This window comes from Lutra lutra, chromosome 5 (genome assembly GCF_902655055.1).
Source record: "Lutra lutra chromosome 5, mLutLut1.2, whole genome shotgun sequence".
Classification (NCBI taxonomy): Eukaryota; Metazoa; Chordata; class Mammalia; order Carnivora; family Mustelidae; genus Lutra; species Lutra lutra.
The window spans coordinates 254,959-271,478 of NC_062282.1; the positions used below are offsets into that span (position 1 = coordinate 254,959).

At 59.8% G+C, this 16,520-nt stretch overlaps 1 protein-coding gene and 1 long non-coding RNA gene across 9 annotated transcripts in view; one reads left to right on the forward strand and one right to left on the reverse strand.

Annotated features, from left to right (window-relative positions):
- AHRR (aryl hydrocarbon receptor repressor) overlaps nt 1-12,627 on the forward strand; it is an 80,978-nt gene extending 68,351 nt beyond the window's left edge. For 7 of the 8 annotated variants that reach the window (XM_047730176.1, XM_047730179.1, XM_047730178.1 and 4 more), the window contains 6 exons: nt 866-999; nt 3,902-4,101; nt 6,397-6,441; nt 7,811-7,872; nt 8,027-8,165; nt 8,993-12,627. In XM_047730176.1, the coding sequence (XP_047586132.1) occupies nt 866-999; nt 3,902-4,101; nt 6,397-6,441; nt 7,811-7,872; nt 8,027-8,165; nt 8,993-10,049 (1,637 nt within the window). In that variant the 3' untranslated portion in view covers nt 10,050-12,627. The remainder of the gene's footprint in view (nt 1-865; nt 1,000-3,901; nt 4,102-6,396; nt 6,442-7,810; nt 7,873-8,026; nt 8,166-8,992) is intronic. The other variant, XM_047730177.1, reaches the window with a different exon arrangement.
- Nucleotides 12,628-12,919: 292 nt separating this feature from the next.
- LOC125100213 (uncharacterized) lies at nt 12,920-16,483 on the reverse strand. The gene is made up of 3 exons (XR_007127470.1): nt 15,959-16,483; nt 13,953-14,115; nt 12,920-13,512 (listed from the first exon to the last, which is right to left on the reverse strand). It is a non-coding gene; the product is annotated as an uncharacterized LOC125100213 (long non-coding RNA).
- Between the last annotated feature and the right edge of the window lie 37 nt (nt 16,484-16,520).

The following is a 16,520-nucleotide window of genomic DNA, read 5'->3' on the forward strand; positions in this document are numbered from 1 at the left end:
AGAAAGGCCGACAGGTTACTGTCTGCTCGGAGACCTCGCCCCTTGCGGGCAAGCCCCCCGCGAAGCGGTTCCTCCAAGCCCACGGCCCTTGCGCCGTCCCGACAGCTGCGGCCGGCGTCCCTGTCCCTGAGCGGTCGTGGCGCAGGCGGGCGACGGAGGGGCGGGCAGTGTGCCCCGGGGGCTCCCGGCTCTCCCGCACGCCCCCCGAAGTTGTAAGCAGGTCAAGAAGAGCTTCTAGCACAGTCTCGGGCGATGCCTGATTTCCCTCAAAAGCCGAGCGCGAGAGAAAAGCCGGGGCCCGCGTGCGGTACCTTCCTGAGACCCAAGCGGGGAGGGACGGCCGGGCCGCAGCCCTGCACGCGCGCGCTGCGGTGGCGCGCTTCCGGGCGGAGGACCGCGGCGGCAGACTCTGTCCGGGCCGCGCGCGCGCTCTCGGGGTGAGGGCCGCGGGGAGCCCCGGGAGAGACGCCGGCGTGGGCGTGTGCGCGTGCGACGCCGGGCAGGCGTGTGTGGAGGGAGTGGGTGTGGGGGATGTGGTAGCAGGTGTGGCGTGCTCGGTGGGATGTACGTGTGTGAGTGCAGCATGGGTGTGTGAGGTCGTGTGTGAGGTGGCGTGCGAGTCAGGGCGTGGGGGGTGGGGTGTGTGTCATTTTGGAAGCGTGGGGGAGGCTCTGGGTCAGGGTGCGTGTGAGGCTGTGCGTGGCGATGGCGGCGCGCGGACGGGAGTGGCGTGGGAAAGCCCCGTGTGTGGCCGCGCGCGCCCCCGTGTGGCCGTGAGCGCGCGCGCCCCCACCCGGCCCCGGGCGCGCGGGCGAGCCGGTCGGAGCGGAGCGCGCTCACCGCGGGTCTCTCCGCCGGGCCGCAGAGGACGCCGTCCTGGGGAGGCTGCTGCGCGCGCAGGAGGGAGGCGCGGACGCGCCCGTGGACTTCTCGGCCTTCCTGACGCGCTGCTTCGTGTGCCGCGTGCGCTGCCTGCTGGACAGCACCTCGGGCTTCCTGGTGAGTGCGCGCCCCCTGGCGGCCCGATCCGCGCGGGGTCTCCCGGCCGCGGAGCCCCTCCCTCGGGGCTCCTCCCTCGCGGCCCCTTGAGGGACGCTTGCGCTGCGCGCCCCGCGGCCTGGCGTGCGCCCTCGCCCCTGCGCGGCCTGCGGCTTTCAGCCTCTCGTCTTGCCCGCGGGCCCCTGGGCTTTCCCTCTGCCCGACTCCTCCGGCCCCCGGGGGCACGGGGGAGGGGCGCGTCCCAGCCCACCTGACCGCCTGGGGGGTCCGCTCGACGGGGCCCCGCTGCGCCCCGCTGCGCCCTCAGCCCCCCCCGGGGCCCCTCCCGCAGACCCACACCACGACCTCCGGCCCCCCCTCCCGGACTCTGGGCCCCTCCGGCGTCGCTGTCACCCTGAGCCGGGTCCTGCTGCCCCCTCCGTGCTCTGCTGCGCCGGGCCGGGCTGCGGGTGTCCCGAAGGGGCTCGGCCGGAGCCGGAGGGCGGTGGGCGCCGCTCTGGACGGTCTTCGAGCGGCTCTGGAGGCCCCGCGGGCCCGCGTGGCCGGAGGGGGCCCTCCGCTGCCCGCGCCGCCCGTGGCCATGCTGCCCGCTGCGGTCGCCCGCGCTTCCCCGTCGTCTGGCTCCGGGCCGGCCTTCTCCGGGCTGCGGAGCCCCAACCCTAACCCGCGGCGGCCGTCGGAAGCGCGCGCCCGAGTCAGGCCCCGCAGACCAGGGTCCCGCGGGGTGGGTTCGGGGAAGGCCTCGGCGGCCGCCCGGCCGTGCTTTCCCCGGACCCGCTCCTCTCGCCTTTTGTCTTAAATAAAAGCGGCGCGCGCAGGTGGTGCGTATCGTCACCTCAGCAGCGGAGAGCGAGAGGCACAGTGTCCTTCCCTTGCGCACCCGCCCCAGACGTCCGCGCCCTCGCTGTCCCTGCTGCGCGTCCTCGCGCGGCCTCCCCGGGCTTCTGCCCCGCTGACCGCGGGAGTGGGCGGCCGTGCGGACCTTCCCCAGGACTCAAGACCCCTCCGCCTCCAGTGTGCTCGTCCCTGGGCCTCGTGGCCGACCCCTCCCCACACTAGAGGTCGTCGGTGGACCCGCTGCTCTTCCAGAGTCCCGGGTCACCCGCTGAGGCCAGGCGGCCCGCCAGGTTTCTCTGCACTTGGCCAGAGTGGCGGCCACTCAGGAAGTCGCTCCAGGCTGCCTTGGCGGTGGCCCCTGATGGCCGTCTCGCGCCTCAGCCATCCGGCAGTACACGGGCCGCTTCATGATCCCTGCGCTTATTCTCCTGATCCGAGGGGACAGTGAAGAAGGTCGCTGGGGGGTGACAGTGGCGATGTCTCTGGGGCCCCCGGGAAGGCTCAGCCCTACAGCAGAGGCCCGAACACCGTCCACTTCTGCAGGCCTTTCCGTGCACACCAGGGCCTTCGCCAGACGAGCAGCTTTTCCCCTGCTCTGTGCTCCCGGGCCTGCTGCCTCCGTGCACACAGGGACTGCTCGTCTCTTCTTTAGGGGATTGCTGACCTTAAGGTCTTTTATTTTGCTAGTATTTTGTTCTGAATTTTGTAGAAACTAGTATAGTTACTATTTACTGCATTAGAAGGGATGTGCACTTTTTAAAATTGGATATCCCATTCCTGGTACATTGGCAATTCTTATCTCCAGAGGAATGAAATTGGAGAGATTTTTCTATACAATCAAGAAAAAATTAGAATATAGAGTAAAATGAAACTAAAAAACAATGCACTGAATAGAGGAAACAAAAGAAATTTGTCTGAAAATGTGCAACGATACTAATCCATGAAATCCGTTACTGCACACACTTGCAAAGGGCTCAGGCGTTCACAAGGGACGCACTGAGAACAGGCCAGTGTGCATGACCCACAGCTCCTCCTGGCGTTCCTCTGTGACTATGGAAGCCACCCTCTTGCCACAGTTGGGTGACAGTGGTACAACCACCCAGACTGGCTCAGGCTGCCCGTGAGAGCCCACCGGTACTCAGGAATTTAGAGGTCCAGTTGACGTTTACTTGATGGCTTAAAATCAGCCATGATAGGAATATTTCCCCCAAAGAAACTGGCAGACATTCCACGTCAGGTCTTTTTTCTCTGGTGAGCATGTCCCAGCGCACAGCTTGCATTCTCGCCGCAAGCACGTGACTGGCAAGCAGTAGGTGCTCTGCAAATGTTTGTTCATTCAGTAAATCCATATACAAGTGGGCAGATGGACAAGGATAATGGGAGGTTGGGGATGGATGGGGGTAAGTGGATGGATGGAGGGATGGACGGGTAGATGCAGGGACGGAGAGAGGGAGGGAGGGTTGGAGGGCTGGACGGATGGGGGGGCACATTGTGGGGTCATTCTTCCATCACGGGCAGAAATGCCCTGAAGGCACTTAGTAATTTAGATTAACTTTTCCACTGTGGAAAGAGCTTTTATTTTCTTTTATCACAAACCCCTAAATTACTTGTTGGCTGTTTAACTCACTCTGTATACTCCAGATAAAATCAAGTTGTCCCTAAGCTCCATCGTCATTGGAGGGGTGACAGTCTGAAATGGAGAGTTAAAGCTGGAAGAGCTGGTGGCTGGCTCTGGGGGGGCCAGTGACCGCTCATGGCCACGCACACTAGTGCTCGCTGGGCAAGGTTCCCACTCCTGCACACCCAGGAGTGCATACACGAGCACACACTTCTCCGTTAAAGGATATTCCCAAGACCGCAGAGAAACTGTGACTCGCTCTGAAGGCCCTGGGACATTCCCATCCCCCGCAGGCCAACCATGGAGGAATCCTTGGTTTGTGTCTCCTTAGTGACTCAGGATAAGATTCTTCACGTTTCTGTCCTGAGAGTGTGCGTCCTGCGTTCTCAGGCAGTGTCGCTAATTGGCCCTGTGGACACACCTTCGTTTCTGTCTTTCAAACGCCAGACAATGCAGTTTCAAGGAAAACTAAAATTCCTGTTCGGACAGAAGAGGAAAGCGCCGTCAGGGACAGTCCTGCCCCCTCGGCTCTCGCTGTTCTGCGTTGTGGTGCCTGTCCTCCTACCTCCTGTGGCAGAGACGAAAGTGAAGAACACGTCCCTGAGGGCGAGGCACAGGGTGGACGTCTCGGCCGCGACGGACGCAAAGTGAGTGTGAGTCCCCTGGGGCGGCAGCCGGACCCGTTGCTGGGGGCAAGGCCACGTGGAGTATTTTCTGCCCAGTCTCTCTTCATTTCTGACCAGCAATAACACCACGAGGCTGGGGTTTCTAGAGCCAGTACCTTGTGTAGAAAACACAGAAATGCTGTGTAACGAATGAGCTGCTACGAATTGCCTGCGTCACCGTGTCCCTAACCCACTTAGTCACGGTCTCAAAGCCGACGCCCTGGGTCCTGTCCTCACGGCTGGGAGGCTGGGGGCCGCAGCCTTGTTTCCTATGCTCTGGTCCTCCCTCCCCACACCAGGCTCAGCACAGGGATGGATGCAGGGGACCGGTGTCCCCGCAGGGGACAAACGCCCCTTGTGCCTGCCCCAGACTTCTCTCAGATTTCCAGTGTAGGAAATACTTTGTATCAAGTTTTCTTGGCAATTCGCTTTATGGAACAAATTTGGTCCGTGTTGTGTGGACCAGTGTCCTGGGAGTAATTCAAAATGTGCCTCTGTAGGGGCGCCTGGGAGGCTCAGCTGGTAAGTGACGACTCCTGGTTTCAGCTCAGATCCTGATCTCAGCAATGCCGGGTGCGGAGCCTGCTGGAGGTTCTCTCTCTCTCTCTCCCTCTGCCCCTCCTCCCACCCCACGCACGCTCTCTCTCTAAAAAAATCCATGTGTGTCTGTGTTTTCCACACCTCAGTGAGCAAGACCAAGGGCTGGGGCAGGAGGTCTGACATCTGACCACACCAGCTCCCGGGACAAGACGTCAAGGCCCTCCGAGTCCCCGACCCAGTCTTTATCCCTCAGCGGTGGTCCCTGGAGTGGGGCTCAGTCGGGCCAGCTGCTCACGGGCTGCGGGGGCACCTCATCCAACTCCCACCAGGGCTTAGGACCAGCCCTCGAAGTAGGGCTGTGCTCTCAGGCTGATTTAAATCGACTGGTAGAGCTTTCCAGCGGCACTTGCCAAGTCCCCTCCGCCAGGGCCCCGGACGCTCGTCCCAGGGGAAAGGCTTTCTCAGCAGTGGGTATCTGCCTGCCTTTGACACCGCACATGGTGACCTGTCCAAGGAACTCCCAGCCCTGGCATCTCCTCCTCTGGGAAGCCCCTGCCCCCCCCTACCTCCCACCACCAGGGAAACCCTTGGGCTCAGATGCTGCCCCATTAATGCCGTGTTGAGACCTTTCGGGAGGTGGGGGCACAGTCCTCCCCTTCTCCCTTCCCCTACCAGAGATGTCGGCTTCATAGCTCCAGGTGCCTCCTCTGGGAGGTGCTGGCCCCTTAACCCACTGCCTGATGGGGAGGGGTCTGAGCCCCTCAGCTCTCAGGTCTGTGATGCCAGATGAGGGTTAGCTCTGATTCAGCCTCTCTGCCTGTCGCTTTCAGTGTCGTGAGTGTAACTATGTGCTCACGGCCACATCACAGCAGAAACATCATGCCCACCAGGGTCCCCTTTGTAGCCCTGAGTCCTGCAGGAGGGTCCTGCTCATGACGTCTGGCGTGAGCCTCCCCCACACCTGGGTCCCATCCAGAGGGAGCCCAGGGCCCTGTGGCCCCATCAGGGGATTCCTGCTCAACCCCCCCCCCTCCCCCGCTCCGCCCCACCATGTGGCCCCGGGATGGGAGGGCCTCCCCAGGAGGCCACATTTGTGAGCCTCCCTCTGTGGGTGTGACTGTCCATCCCTCCTCAGAGTCCACCTTCCCCCTTTGGCTTATTCAGGCCGACCTTTAGACGCTGAGAAAACCTGGTGCATCTGCTGTGGCGGGAGGAGGGCTCCCACGGCCGGCTTTCCCCTCACCCCCTCTGCCGACGGTGAGCCCCCCTCACCTGCTGCTGGGAAGAGTGCAGGGTGAGGGGTGGCCTCCAGGGACAGAGCCCCCCTCCAGCCCCCATGCCGGCTGGCTGAGATGGTGTGTGCCCTCTTATTTTTAAAGATACGACACATCCTAAACGCGAGGGAGGAAAACCAGGATACCCAAGGGCCGAGCTTGTAAAAACAGGCGAGGGACCAAGCTGACCCTTGAAGCACGGAAGCACCCCCCTCCAGGACCTGCTCACACAGAGCCCACGGTCACTGCCCCTGCTTTCTCACCCCTCCCGCACCCCGGGACCAGCCCTGCACTCTGAAGTACTCTCACCTTCATTTACGGTCCCAGAGTTTTCCGTTTTCAGCCTGGTTTTGGCTTGATTATCATAATTGAAACTCACATTCAGCTTGCTCTTTTCCATATGTTTTCCCCCATAAAACCAAGGAAGAGGGGGAACCCTAACCTCTCCTGGCTTTTCACACAGGTTGAGGTGCGAAGTGGGCTCCCGCTGCCCCAGGTGCCCGAACGGGTAAGTGCCCCACCGTCTGCACAGAACCGCGCTCACCTGGGGTGGGGCGGGACAGGTGTGGCTCAGCAGGTCGCCCAGCACCCCTGTCAGGGACCTCCCTGAGGGCGTGTGAAGCTTGCACACAGGACGGTTCAATCAGTACTGGACATCATATCCTACAGAGTATCGTCCAAACCTAGAAAGCGGAGGACAGAGGCTCCCACCCAACATTTTAAGAGGGAAGCAAATAATGTTTCTACTACTTTGGTTTTTCAGAATTCCTACCTGCTCCCTTGTCCCTCCTCCCCTGTCCCTGCTCTCCCATTCCTGCCTCCATCCCTGCTCTCCATCCCTGCTCCCCTGTCCCTGCTCTCCATCCCTGCTCCCCTGTCCCTGCTCTCCCATTCCTGCCTCCATCCCTGCTCCCCTATCCCTGCTCTCCATCCCTGCTCCCCTATCCCTGCTCTCCATCCCTGCTCCCCTGTTCCTGCTCTCCCAGCCCTACTCCCCTGTCCCTGCTCCCCCATCCCTGCTCTCCATCCCTGCTCCCCTATTCCTGCTCCCCTGTCCCTGCTCCCCTGTCCCTGCTCTCCATCCCTGCTCCCCTGTCCCTGCTCTCCCAGCCCTACTCCCCGTCCCTGCTCCCCCGTCCCTGCTCTCCATCCCTGCTCCCCTGTCCCTGCTCTCCCAGCCCTGCTCCCCTGTCCCTGCTCCCCCATCCCTGCTCTCCATCCCTGCTCCCCTATTCCTGTTCCCCGTCCTTGCTCCACCCCAAGTCTGTGCTCCCCCATCTCTGGTCTCTTTACAGATATGACCAGAGGATGGGTAGGGAGCAGCATGCACTGTGGGGAGCTCTGACTCTGAGGTCTTTTGGCCTGGATTTGAGTCTCAGCACTGACATCTGCTGGAGAGGTGGCGTAAAGGCAGTCACTTAAGCCTTGTTTTTTTCTTCTGAAAATAATGAAATAGCATCTATGAGGATGAGATTGCTTAGAATTTAATATCATGAGCTCCGTGATTTCTGTGTGTGTGTATACGTGCTGCCCTATGAAGGATGGTTTACTATTCACTGACTTAGTGTTCTTGGTGAGTTTATGGAATGTCACTACTGGAAATCATAAAAATTGACTGTGTATTCATTGTGGTCATCCAGAAAAACACAAAAGCACGTTGTATGTGTGTGTCTGCTTTCGAAGCAAATTCATTAGCCCTTTTTTGGCTTGAGAAATTATGTGAATTGGAGTTTTCAGCAGACCTGCAGCTGAGGAAAGACAGAAGAAATTAGAGAGCATCTTGTCTCCTAGACACAGCCGTGACACCAGCACGGCGCCCGTCCCCGCAGCCGCACAAACTGACCCACGTGTATTCTCCTGTTATCTGTGCTCTACAGGGCGAGAGTGGCCGCACATCGGTGTGAGCTAGAACTCCACGGGCAGCCCAGCCCCTTCGCAGGTACTTCTCCAGATTCACCATCTCATGTGTTTTAAAAGGCTGAAATGTGTCTGTGCCCCTCTGGAGGCACTCGCTGCCCCAGTGCTGTGGTACCTTGCTCCAAAACCCAGGCCGGAGGGCATCCGTGCTGAGCACCCTCTCTGAATCCTGACAGGGAGAAGCAACGGAGAAAACATTCCAGTGCTCAGGACACAAGCGGACGCGGGACGCTGGGCCCGGGTTCCAGCCAGGGCACCATGCCTGTGCCTCAGAAGTGGCCCCGACCTCGTTTCTGACCCCGAGGGGGCTGCAGGGTAAGTGGTGCTGAGGTCCACCTGGGCCTTAAGGAGGAGAAGAGACGCTGGCTGCCGGTCTGGTGGCCTTGACCGTGACAGGTGAGCCTCACTTTTAGGGTAACGCGCAGATACACCTGGAGAACACCCTGACATGCTTCCCACCCCAGGAGTTGTCCTTCCACATCTGAGGTGTGGCCAAGGCTGCTGGGACCCTCGCCTGAAGCCTGGACCCTGGGTGGCCACCCTGTCCTCTGCCCTCACCTGCACTCAGAAACCCCCTCCGCTCCCTCTTCCCACAGGCCCCTGCCGCCACGCCACCAGGAGGGCTCCTCTTGCTTGGAGGACTGGCCTGGCTCTGCGGCAGGGCTGCACCCCGTCCTCCTGGCCACTCAGGTGATGCGGGAGCCGCAGCGTGCATGCCAGCAACAGGGCCCAGCTCATGGAAGCTGCGGGGAGAGGGCGTCTGTCTGCATCTGCATCTGGGCGTGTGTCTGACCCTTGACCCATGGTGCAGGCCTCCTGGAGATGCTTCCCTGGGGATGCGTGGGAGGCACACGCCACTCCCTGCACCCCCATGTCACGCCTGGGCTCACAGAGCCCTGCGTGGGTGTCCAGCCAGCCGGCCGTGGAAGGGTCGTCACAGGAGAGGAGGGTGCTGGCACCAAGGTCCTAGGGCCACTGGTGGTGCTGGACCGCAGGTGTAGCGGGTATAACGGTGGGGGCGCGTAGCCCTTGCAGGCCCAGCCGGGATCAACAAATTCAGTGCTTTCCCTTAGAGACCCCACCCAAGGGTGTCAGATGATGGCTCTCCCTGCTCTGTCTGATGGGCCATCTCCTCTCCTCAGGGACAGAGGAGGAGACGAGCACGGGAGAGTGCCCAGTGGCTGCTCAGGAGCCAAGGGACGGAGGGAAATGCACGCCTACAGCTGCTGCTTCGAGGCGCCTGGACCCGTGAAGCCTCTGAGCTGGATGCCAGGGAAGCACGGCCAGGACGGGGGCACCAAGCTGAAGCCAGGGCCCAGCGAGAGTGTCCCGTTCTCTGGGCGCGCCACATCCCGAGGCTCCTGCGTGCCCTGCCCAGGCGTTCAGGGCCCCAGCCACGCCAGCGGCGTGACTACTTTCAGAAATTCACCCAGCTGCCACCCAGGAGGCCATTCTCCCAGTGCCTACGTCAGCTGCACCAGCAGAGCTCTGCAGGACAGCGATCAGGGCCAGGTGCGCCCTCCACCCAGCTGCCCCTTCCCCCAGGGGAGCCTGGACAGTGGACTCCCTCAGCCCAGAGGGCAGCGTCTCACAGTGGCAGGCTATTCCATTGAGGACACCAAGCCTCGAGGTGGGCCTGTGCCCTCGGGAGCCTCGTGCAACCCCATCTTGTCACTTGATGTGCCCATCAAAATGGAGAGTGACTCTGGGTCTGACACAGCAGACGGCTACTCCATGTCCCCAAGCCAGGTGTGGCTGGGAGCCAGTGGCATGGCCAAGAGACAGACGGTCACTTTCCCTACCAGGATGCACCTGAAAACAGAGCTGGAAGCCAGGCCCCACCTGTACGCTCCGCACCTGGGGCGCAGCTTGCTGGAGGCTCCCCTGAGCGGCAGGGGTCCCCTCAGAGCTGGGCGGGAGCTGGTCCCCTCCCGCCCCGCACACTGCTCCTGCCTGGGGCGCGCGCACAGCCTTCCTGAGCCAGATCCTCCCCCCCACTTCTGTGCACAGGGACACCAGCCCCCTGCACTGGGCTGTGACTGCAGAGCTGCGGGGACCGTGCCCATCGTCAAACGAGAACCCCTGGACTCACCACCATGGGCCAGTCACAGCCAGGGCAGGGTGCCTGGAATGTTCCCCAAAAGCGCTGTGGCAACGCTGATGCCTCCCAAGGCCCCCGAGGGTGTTTTCCTGCCGTAGAGTGGGCTGCTCCCAGAGCCGGCCTCTGTCCACACTCAGACCCGCCCCTCAGCTGGGGCGGCGCGCACGGGATCCGAGCCTTTCTGAAGGGACACTCTGCGAGGCTGCCCAGTTCAGTCCTCTGTTAGGTGTGGGCAGCGTGTGAGAAGGCATAATCTGTTTTTGGTAAAATGCCACACAGGTACTTAAATGCAAAGTTCTAAAGTCTGTTCAAGTAGGACAGTATTTCTCTTTCAAGGATTAAGGTTTTCACAAAGGGGCCCAAGGGAGACAAGTCGGCCCGGAGGGCATCCGCCGCTCTCTGGGGGGCAGTGGGCTCCTGGCCGAGCGGCATCACGCAGTAGCTTCCAGTGCTCCCCACGCCCGCTTCCCAGCTCACCTGCGCTGCCACGGCGGGCCACCCCCTCTGTGCGGGGCACGGCAGAGGGTGGCCGTGACCCTCGGTGTAAGTGACGGATGTAATTCTCTCGAGCCATAGGTGACTGTGCCACCATTCATGGTAGGAATCTGGAAGGTTCCAGGCGAAAGAGCATGTTTGGGCTGGGTCCCACCCTCTGTGCTATGTGCAGCCTGGTCCCCCTGACCCCACAGCCGAGTCTGAGGCCTCGCCCAGAGTGGAGACGGGCAGGGCAATGTCCCGTTCCTCCCACAAGTCTGTCCGGCATCATCAGGGGCCTCCATAGGTGGTCGTGCTACTCGGTGTCTGGTACGTGGCAAAGCTCAAGTTTACAGAGTCCAGGTTTGGAAGCAGAGAGAAGGACAAAGTGTAGAGAAAAGAGGCAGAAGTCAAGTTGTTCGTGGAGGTTGTGTATCGGTTTTCAAACGAGAGTTCCAATCGCCACCTAAGGAAGACTCACTAGAGATAAGATGGACGGGGATGTTTTCTAGAAAAACCGTGAAGATCATATGCTCTGACCACAGGGGACCTGATGCAAAGGCTGACTCAGAAAGCGGCGTCTCCCGTGATCAGCACCAGCAACGGCCCCTTGTCCCCAGCAGGGCTTTTGGCACCGGCTGTCCTGTCCCAGCGTGCAGCCCACCGCCAAGCCCGCCTGCGCCATGGTGGACACACTCCTGCCCCTTGGGAACAAGGGCATCTGTCCCTAAGGTCGCCTTCTGCCAGGAGTCTCAGGAGACGGCAGGAGTCCCCGGGGAAGGACTTGCCTCTCCACCATTGGTACTTCTGCTCTCCGCGGGGGGCCTTTCGCTCCAGCATCCATGGCTTTGGCTCTAAGTCCACAACTGAGCTCATACACGGTCCCCTTGTCAGAACTCGGGGCTCAGCTGGGAGGACCGGGTCTTGTGGACACTTGGGCACCACCCAGGGTGCCCCTGAACAGGTTGCCAGCTTTGCGGAAGGGTCCCCCTTATGGGATGGCAGGAGCTGAAGGCATCCTCCTGGCACTGGTAGAGATGGTCACCCTCTGGAGCCCGGGGTTGGGAGTGGTCAGCATGTGGCCCCCCCAGAGCCAGCCCAGCAGCCTCTCCCTAACTCACCTCCCTGAGGCCTCGCCAAAGGTGACATTGGTGCTGTACTATCCCCACTATCCCCACCAGAGTCTCCCCCACCTGTCATGAGGGACACCTGCCAGCGACCTCCGGCTGGCCCGGACCCGCCTCACGCAGTTCTTAGGCTGAGCACAGCTACCCCGGCTCTCCGAGACACGGGGCAGAATCCCAGACTCCTCTTCCTTCCTTCCTAGTCAAAGCCGGCACTTAAGCCCTGGCCCTGTCTCGCAGGGGACCATGCACCTCCCTGGGCTCCCCATCTGTGAGGGCAGCGAGCCTCACCCTTCCTCCGTGGAAGAGCCACCCAGTGGGCCCCGGCTGGCTGCAGAACTGTGTCCTGAGATGCACGGGGTCTCCCCCAAGAGGGATGCCTGCCTTCCCCACCTCAGGATACAGCAGATGGGGAGAATTGCACGCGTGTATCGCGCGACCCAGAAAACACAGGACTGAAAAGGTGAGATTCAGACGCCATTCCGAGTTTGCACGCCATAGCCAGGCCACGCGTGACCACAGATGAGCTCCAGATGAGAGCCCCAGGGAGAAGTCTCTTGACGCCCACAGTCGCCGCTGCCCTCGAGGCCCCTGGTCCCCGGGCGCCCCTCCCTGCGGGCAGTCGGATGCGTGGGCCTCATCCTCTCCCCTGCAGTCGGCAGGCAGATGGGTCCTGCTGTGCTAACGGAGAATTCGACACCTGGAAGTCAGCTCTGGGGTCTTGTGTTCTGGAGATGCCCGCCATCCCCCTGGGCCCCTTGAACACTCTGGGTCAGCACCCCAAAATGTCCTTGAGTCAGCACATGCCCCTCCTAAAAGGGGTTCTGTGGGAAAATGATGGAATGTAGAAGCTGCAAAGTGGTCACTTTCACTCTAAAATGTCATTATCAGTACTAATGCTAGGCTTACGTTTTTCTTTTGTCTCGTAGCTTTTGCTTATATGCTAAAAAGTATCAAAATCAAACGTAGTGTGGGCATGGATGGACAGGAGGACATGTACACAAGTTACGGTTTATACTTTTACAGCTTCTACTAGAGGAAAAAAGTTTCCAATATCAGACTGACCTGTTGAATTTTTTTAAGAAGTGGATATATTTTAATGAAACTTTTAACACTGTTTTAATACTTGCCTTTGGAAAGAGCCTTCAAATATATTTCTGATACTGAGGTATGTATTAAATATGCAATATTGATATAAAATAAATCCCAGGTTAAATCATGTTTACCATAAACAGAAATGTCTACTTGATTTTCCAAATGAAGCAACTGTATTTCCTCTAGTGTGTGTTGGTTAATTTACATTGAGACAGTCCTTTACTTCTGGATAGAAGGCGAAAATAAACAGGCTGGCACCAACAGTTTCGAGGAGGACGGCGGAGGCCACTTCCTCCTCCACGTGCCAGTCCTTCTTCTCCCCATCACTGAGGGTTAGGCGACCCTCCCAGGCGCCATTAGGATATCCCAGACTTGTCCTGTCCTGTAGGGAACGAACACCTGGTCCCCGTGACTAAGCGTGCGCATGTATGCTGCGCGTGTGTGCACACGCACGTGTGTCCGTGTGCATGCGCGTGAGCTGTGTATGTTGCGTGCACGTGTGTGCGTGCAGCTATGGGATCAGGTGGCCAGTGTGGCCCGGTGGAGGGTGGTGAATTCCTCGCTGTGAGCTCACATGGGTAAGCGGGTGAGGGAGCTGTGGAGTCTCTTGTTTTCAGGGCGCTGATCCGATTCTCACGGCCTAGCGGGAAGATTCAGCACATGAAATCTGAGGGACACCCGGGCCACAGCAGCAGTCCACTAGCCCCCACCGGGTCTCACGCCCTCCAGTACTCGGTACGGTCAGGCTCCTGGGTCTTGTCCACCTGGGGGTGAGATGGTCACGAGTTGTCTTATGTGTGTGTCCTTCTTTCTGTCGTCCATCAGCAGTGTTGTTGGGCTCGTGCTGAATGCCAGGGCTGTGACAGTGCTAAGGACACAGTAAGGAGACAGAGCTCAATGGTGCATGTGCACAGGGACACGTGAGCCCAGAGCCACCCCGCTCTGCAACGCACAGGAAGGGGCAGATGTGACACAGACCGAGCGGGGGAGCATAGTCGGGTGGAAGTCTGTGGGCAAGGCCGCCCTGAGCGTCACAGAACAGCAGCGTGCAGGGCTGCAGCTGGGCCGTGGGCCGGAGCCAGAGGACAAGGAGAGGGTGGGGTTGAGGTCCTGGAGGGCCTGCCTGTCACAGACCCGCCTGAGAGGGGTTAGAGGTGGGCTCCGTGTGGGAACAGCCCTGGGCTCAGTCTGAGGGGCGTATGGGCTGCAGGTCAGCAGGGGCCCCCACGGCCTTCCTGGGGATGCAGGGAGCCCCCCGCCTGGAGTCCCACTTGCCCCCGTTCTGGTCTCTCGCACTTGTCGGCCCACCTGGTTGACTTGTCCACGTTCTTTTTATCAGGAGAGCAGCATCTCCTCAGTTACAGATTTTCTGTCTGTGGCTTGTCTTTTCATGTGAAGATTTTATAAAATACGCGAGAATTTAACATTTCAGCACTGCAGCCTTTTTCTTTATGGCCCATGCATTTCGCGCCTTCAGAAAAAACGGACAGTACCTTTGACAGAAAGCCCGTGTTGTCGGCTACTACCGCGGCCCTACCGTGTTCTGGGGCCCGGGCCACCCCGTTCCTTCACGCGTTCCGCCTTCTCACAGCCGCCAGCCTGCTTTTGAATGCACTCGCTGGCGCTCTGCTAGGTGCTGTGTTTGCATGTGCGGCCACACTGCGCACACATCCGTCCTCTGGGGTTTCTCTCCCGCCCTCTGCCCCCACGAGATTGCAGCCCTTTTCTGTTCCCTCCCCTGTTGGTTTGGCAGTTGTGACTCTGGTTCGGTCCTTCGTCAGAGCTAATCCAGAGCTCTGTCCTCCCAGGACACAGGGCTCTCAGGGCCTTTAGGACGTGCACTCCTGCACTCCACTCTTTCTGCAAGGCTGGGGGGAGTCCCCAGAAATATTCCTGGGGTTGCTTCTGTCAAAGGGCTTCAGTGAGAGCTGCTAGGCTGAAGAGGGGGTTAGACCCAAGTGGAGTGCAGGCTCCCAGCTGCGAGTTCTTGGGTGGGGGCTTCCCCGATTCAGGAGGCCTGCGACCTGGGAGAAACTGCTTTTAGGGGCTTTACTGTCTGTCTTCCCTGGTCAGCCTTGCCACTGACGCACCCTTGAGCATCCTGGCTCCATGGAGAAGCCCCGACCCCACAGGGGTGCGAAAGCCAGCCCTGGCCATCAGCCCCTCCCACCCTCACCCATCCCTGCTCCAGGGCTGTTTTTGTGCATGCTTCCCTGAGCTTGCTTGGGCTCAGGAAAATGGTGATTTACAAGGGAGCTCACTATTTTCACCCAGTGTTTTATAGGAGCCTTTCAGTTATTTGGTCTGCCAAAAAGAGAAGTCAAAATTTTTTTCATCAAATTTTGTTTTTCTAGTTTTAAGGAGAAAAAAGGCCTTTAATAGCCATCCCAATATTAATATTATATTAAGAATTAATTTAAACTATTATAATTATTATAATTATATATGTAATATACAATATATAGTTCTAATAATTAATAATTACGATGAACATTCGGCACACCCCTGGCTGAGGGGGCTATTGGGGAGTCCTACGTCCAAACACAAGTGCCAGCAGCACACGGCTCCATGTGCAGAATGTTAAATGTTGTTGTATTTTGAATTAAGTCCTAAAAGCTTTGATAATTTTGGCAAATTTTTTTATTAATTTCAAAATGCCTTTACAGTCACAATTTCAAACATAATGTGAACTTTTTATTTACACTCATTGCTCAATTTAGTAATATATTTTTGTAAGTTCCTAGGTATGGGTGGGATGACAAAAGGGTTGGCCGTCACGGTACACAGAGGTACTGGCCCTTGTCCGCTGCTCAGCGGACGGCAGATCTGGGGGGTGCTGAGTCTTCCTCCCCCCACCCCGCTGTGTGCACCCCACTCCACTTTCCTCCCGGCTGGCTCCGGTTCCTGCCGTGCGCCTCTCCTCCCTGTTTGTATGAACTCCCCTGACATTCAGGAGGTGCTTGTCCCCGCAGTCTACCGAGGTAACTGCGGAAGGTCCCTTCTCCACGGTGTGAAGGCAGGTGGTGCTTCTGACCACAGGCTAACCCTGAAATCGGGGGCTGAGCTCCTGTTCTTCCTCGCTGGGGCCTGGGGCCGGGCTCTGACCAGGGGGCCTCTCCTCCACACAACTCAGGGCCTGCTCCTTGCCCTGCCCGCCGCTCTGTCCCCCTGCACTCCTCATCCCCAGGCCGTGCCCGGTGTCAGCTGCGGCCGTCCCGGGGGCTTCTGTCTGGACTCAGTACAGCGCTGACCTGACAAGTGCAGGGCCTGACGGCCGAGCTCACGTCTGACCCCAGGGTGGAACAGCCACTCACCGCCAAGCTGCCCAGGAACACGGGGGTGTCGCCCCCGACGGTCAGACGTGCCTGGTCACCAACTGTTACCCATGTGTTCAGAATTTACTCAGTGTCCGCCCGCCCGGCACCAGTCCCTGGTCTGGGGAGGAGCCGCGGCGGCAGCCCAGAGGCCAGGGTGCTGCCGCAGGAAGGAAGTAGGAGCTGAAAAGCAGAAGGTCAGTCGTGGAAACCACGCGGACAACCAAGTGAGGCGGAGGGAGGGAAAGGCGCGACGGCTCCCACCCAGGAGGCGGCCAGAGGGTGACCGAGGACGCGTGAGAAAGACACCGGGGTGACAAGAAGCCCAGGAGGAGGCCAGCCTGGGGACACTGAGAGGAGAAGGCGGGAAGGAACAAGGCAGGCCCCTCCCCACCCCAGCATCACTCCACCCCCTAGAAGCAGTCCCGACGCACATCCCCCCGCGAGAGCCCCGGCGGGGACCCCGACCCGACGCCACACACGCCCCCGCGGGGACCCCGCCCCGACGGCCACACACGCCCCCGCGGGAGCCCAGGCGAGGACCCCGTCCAGGTCCGCCCCC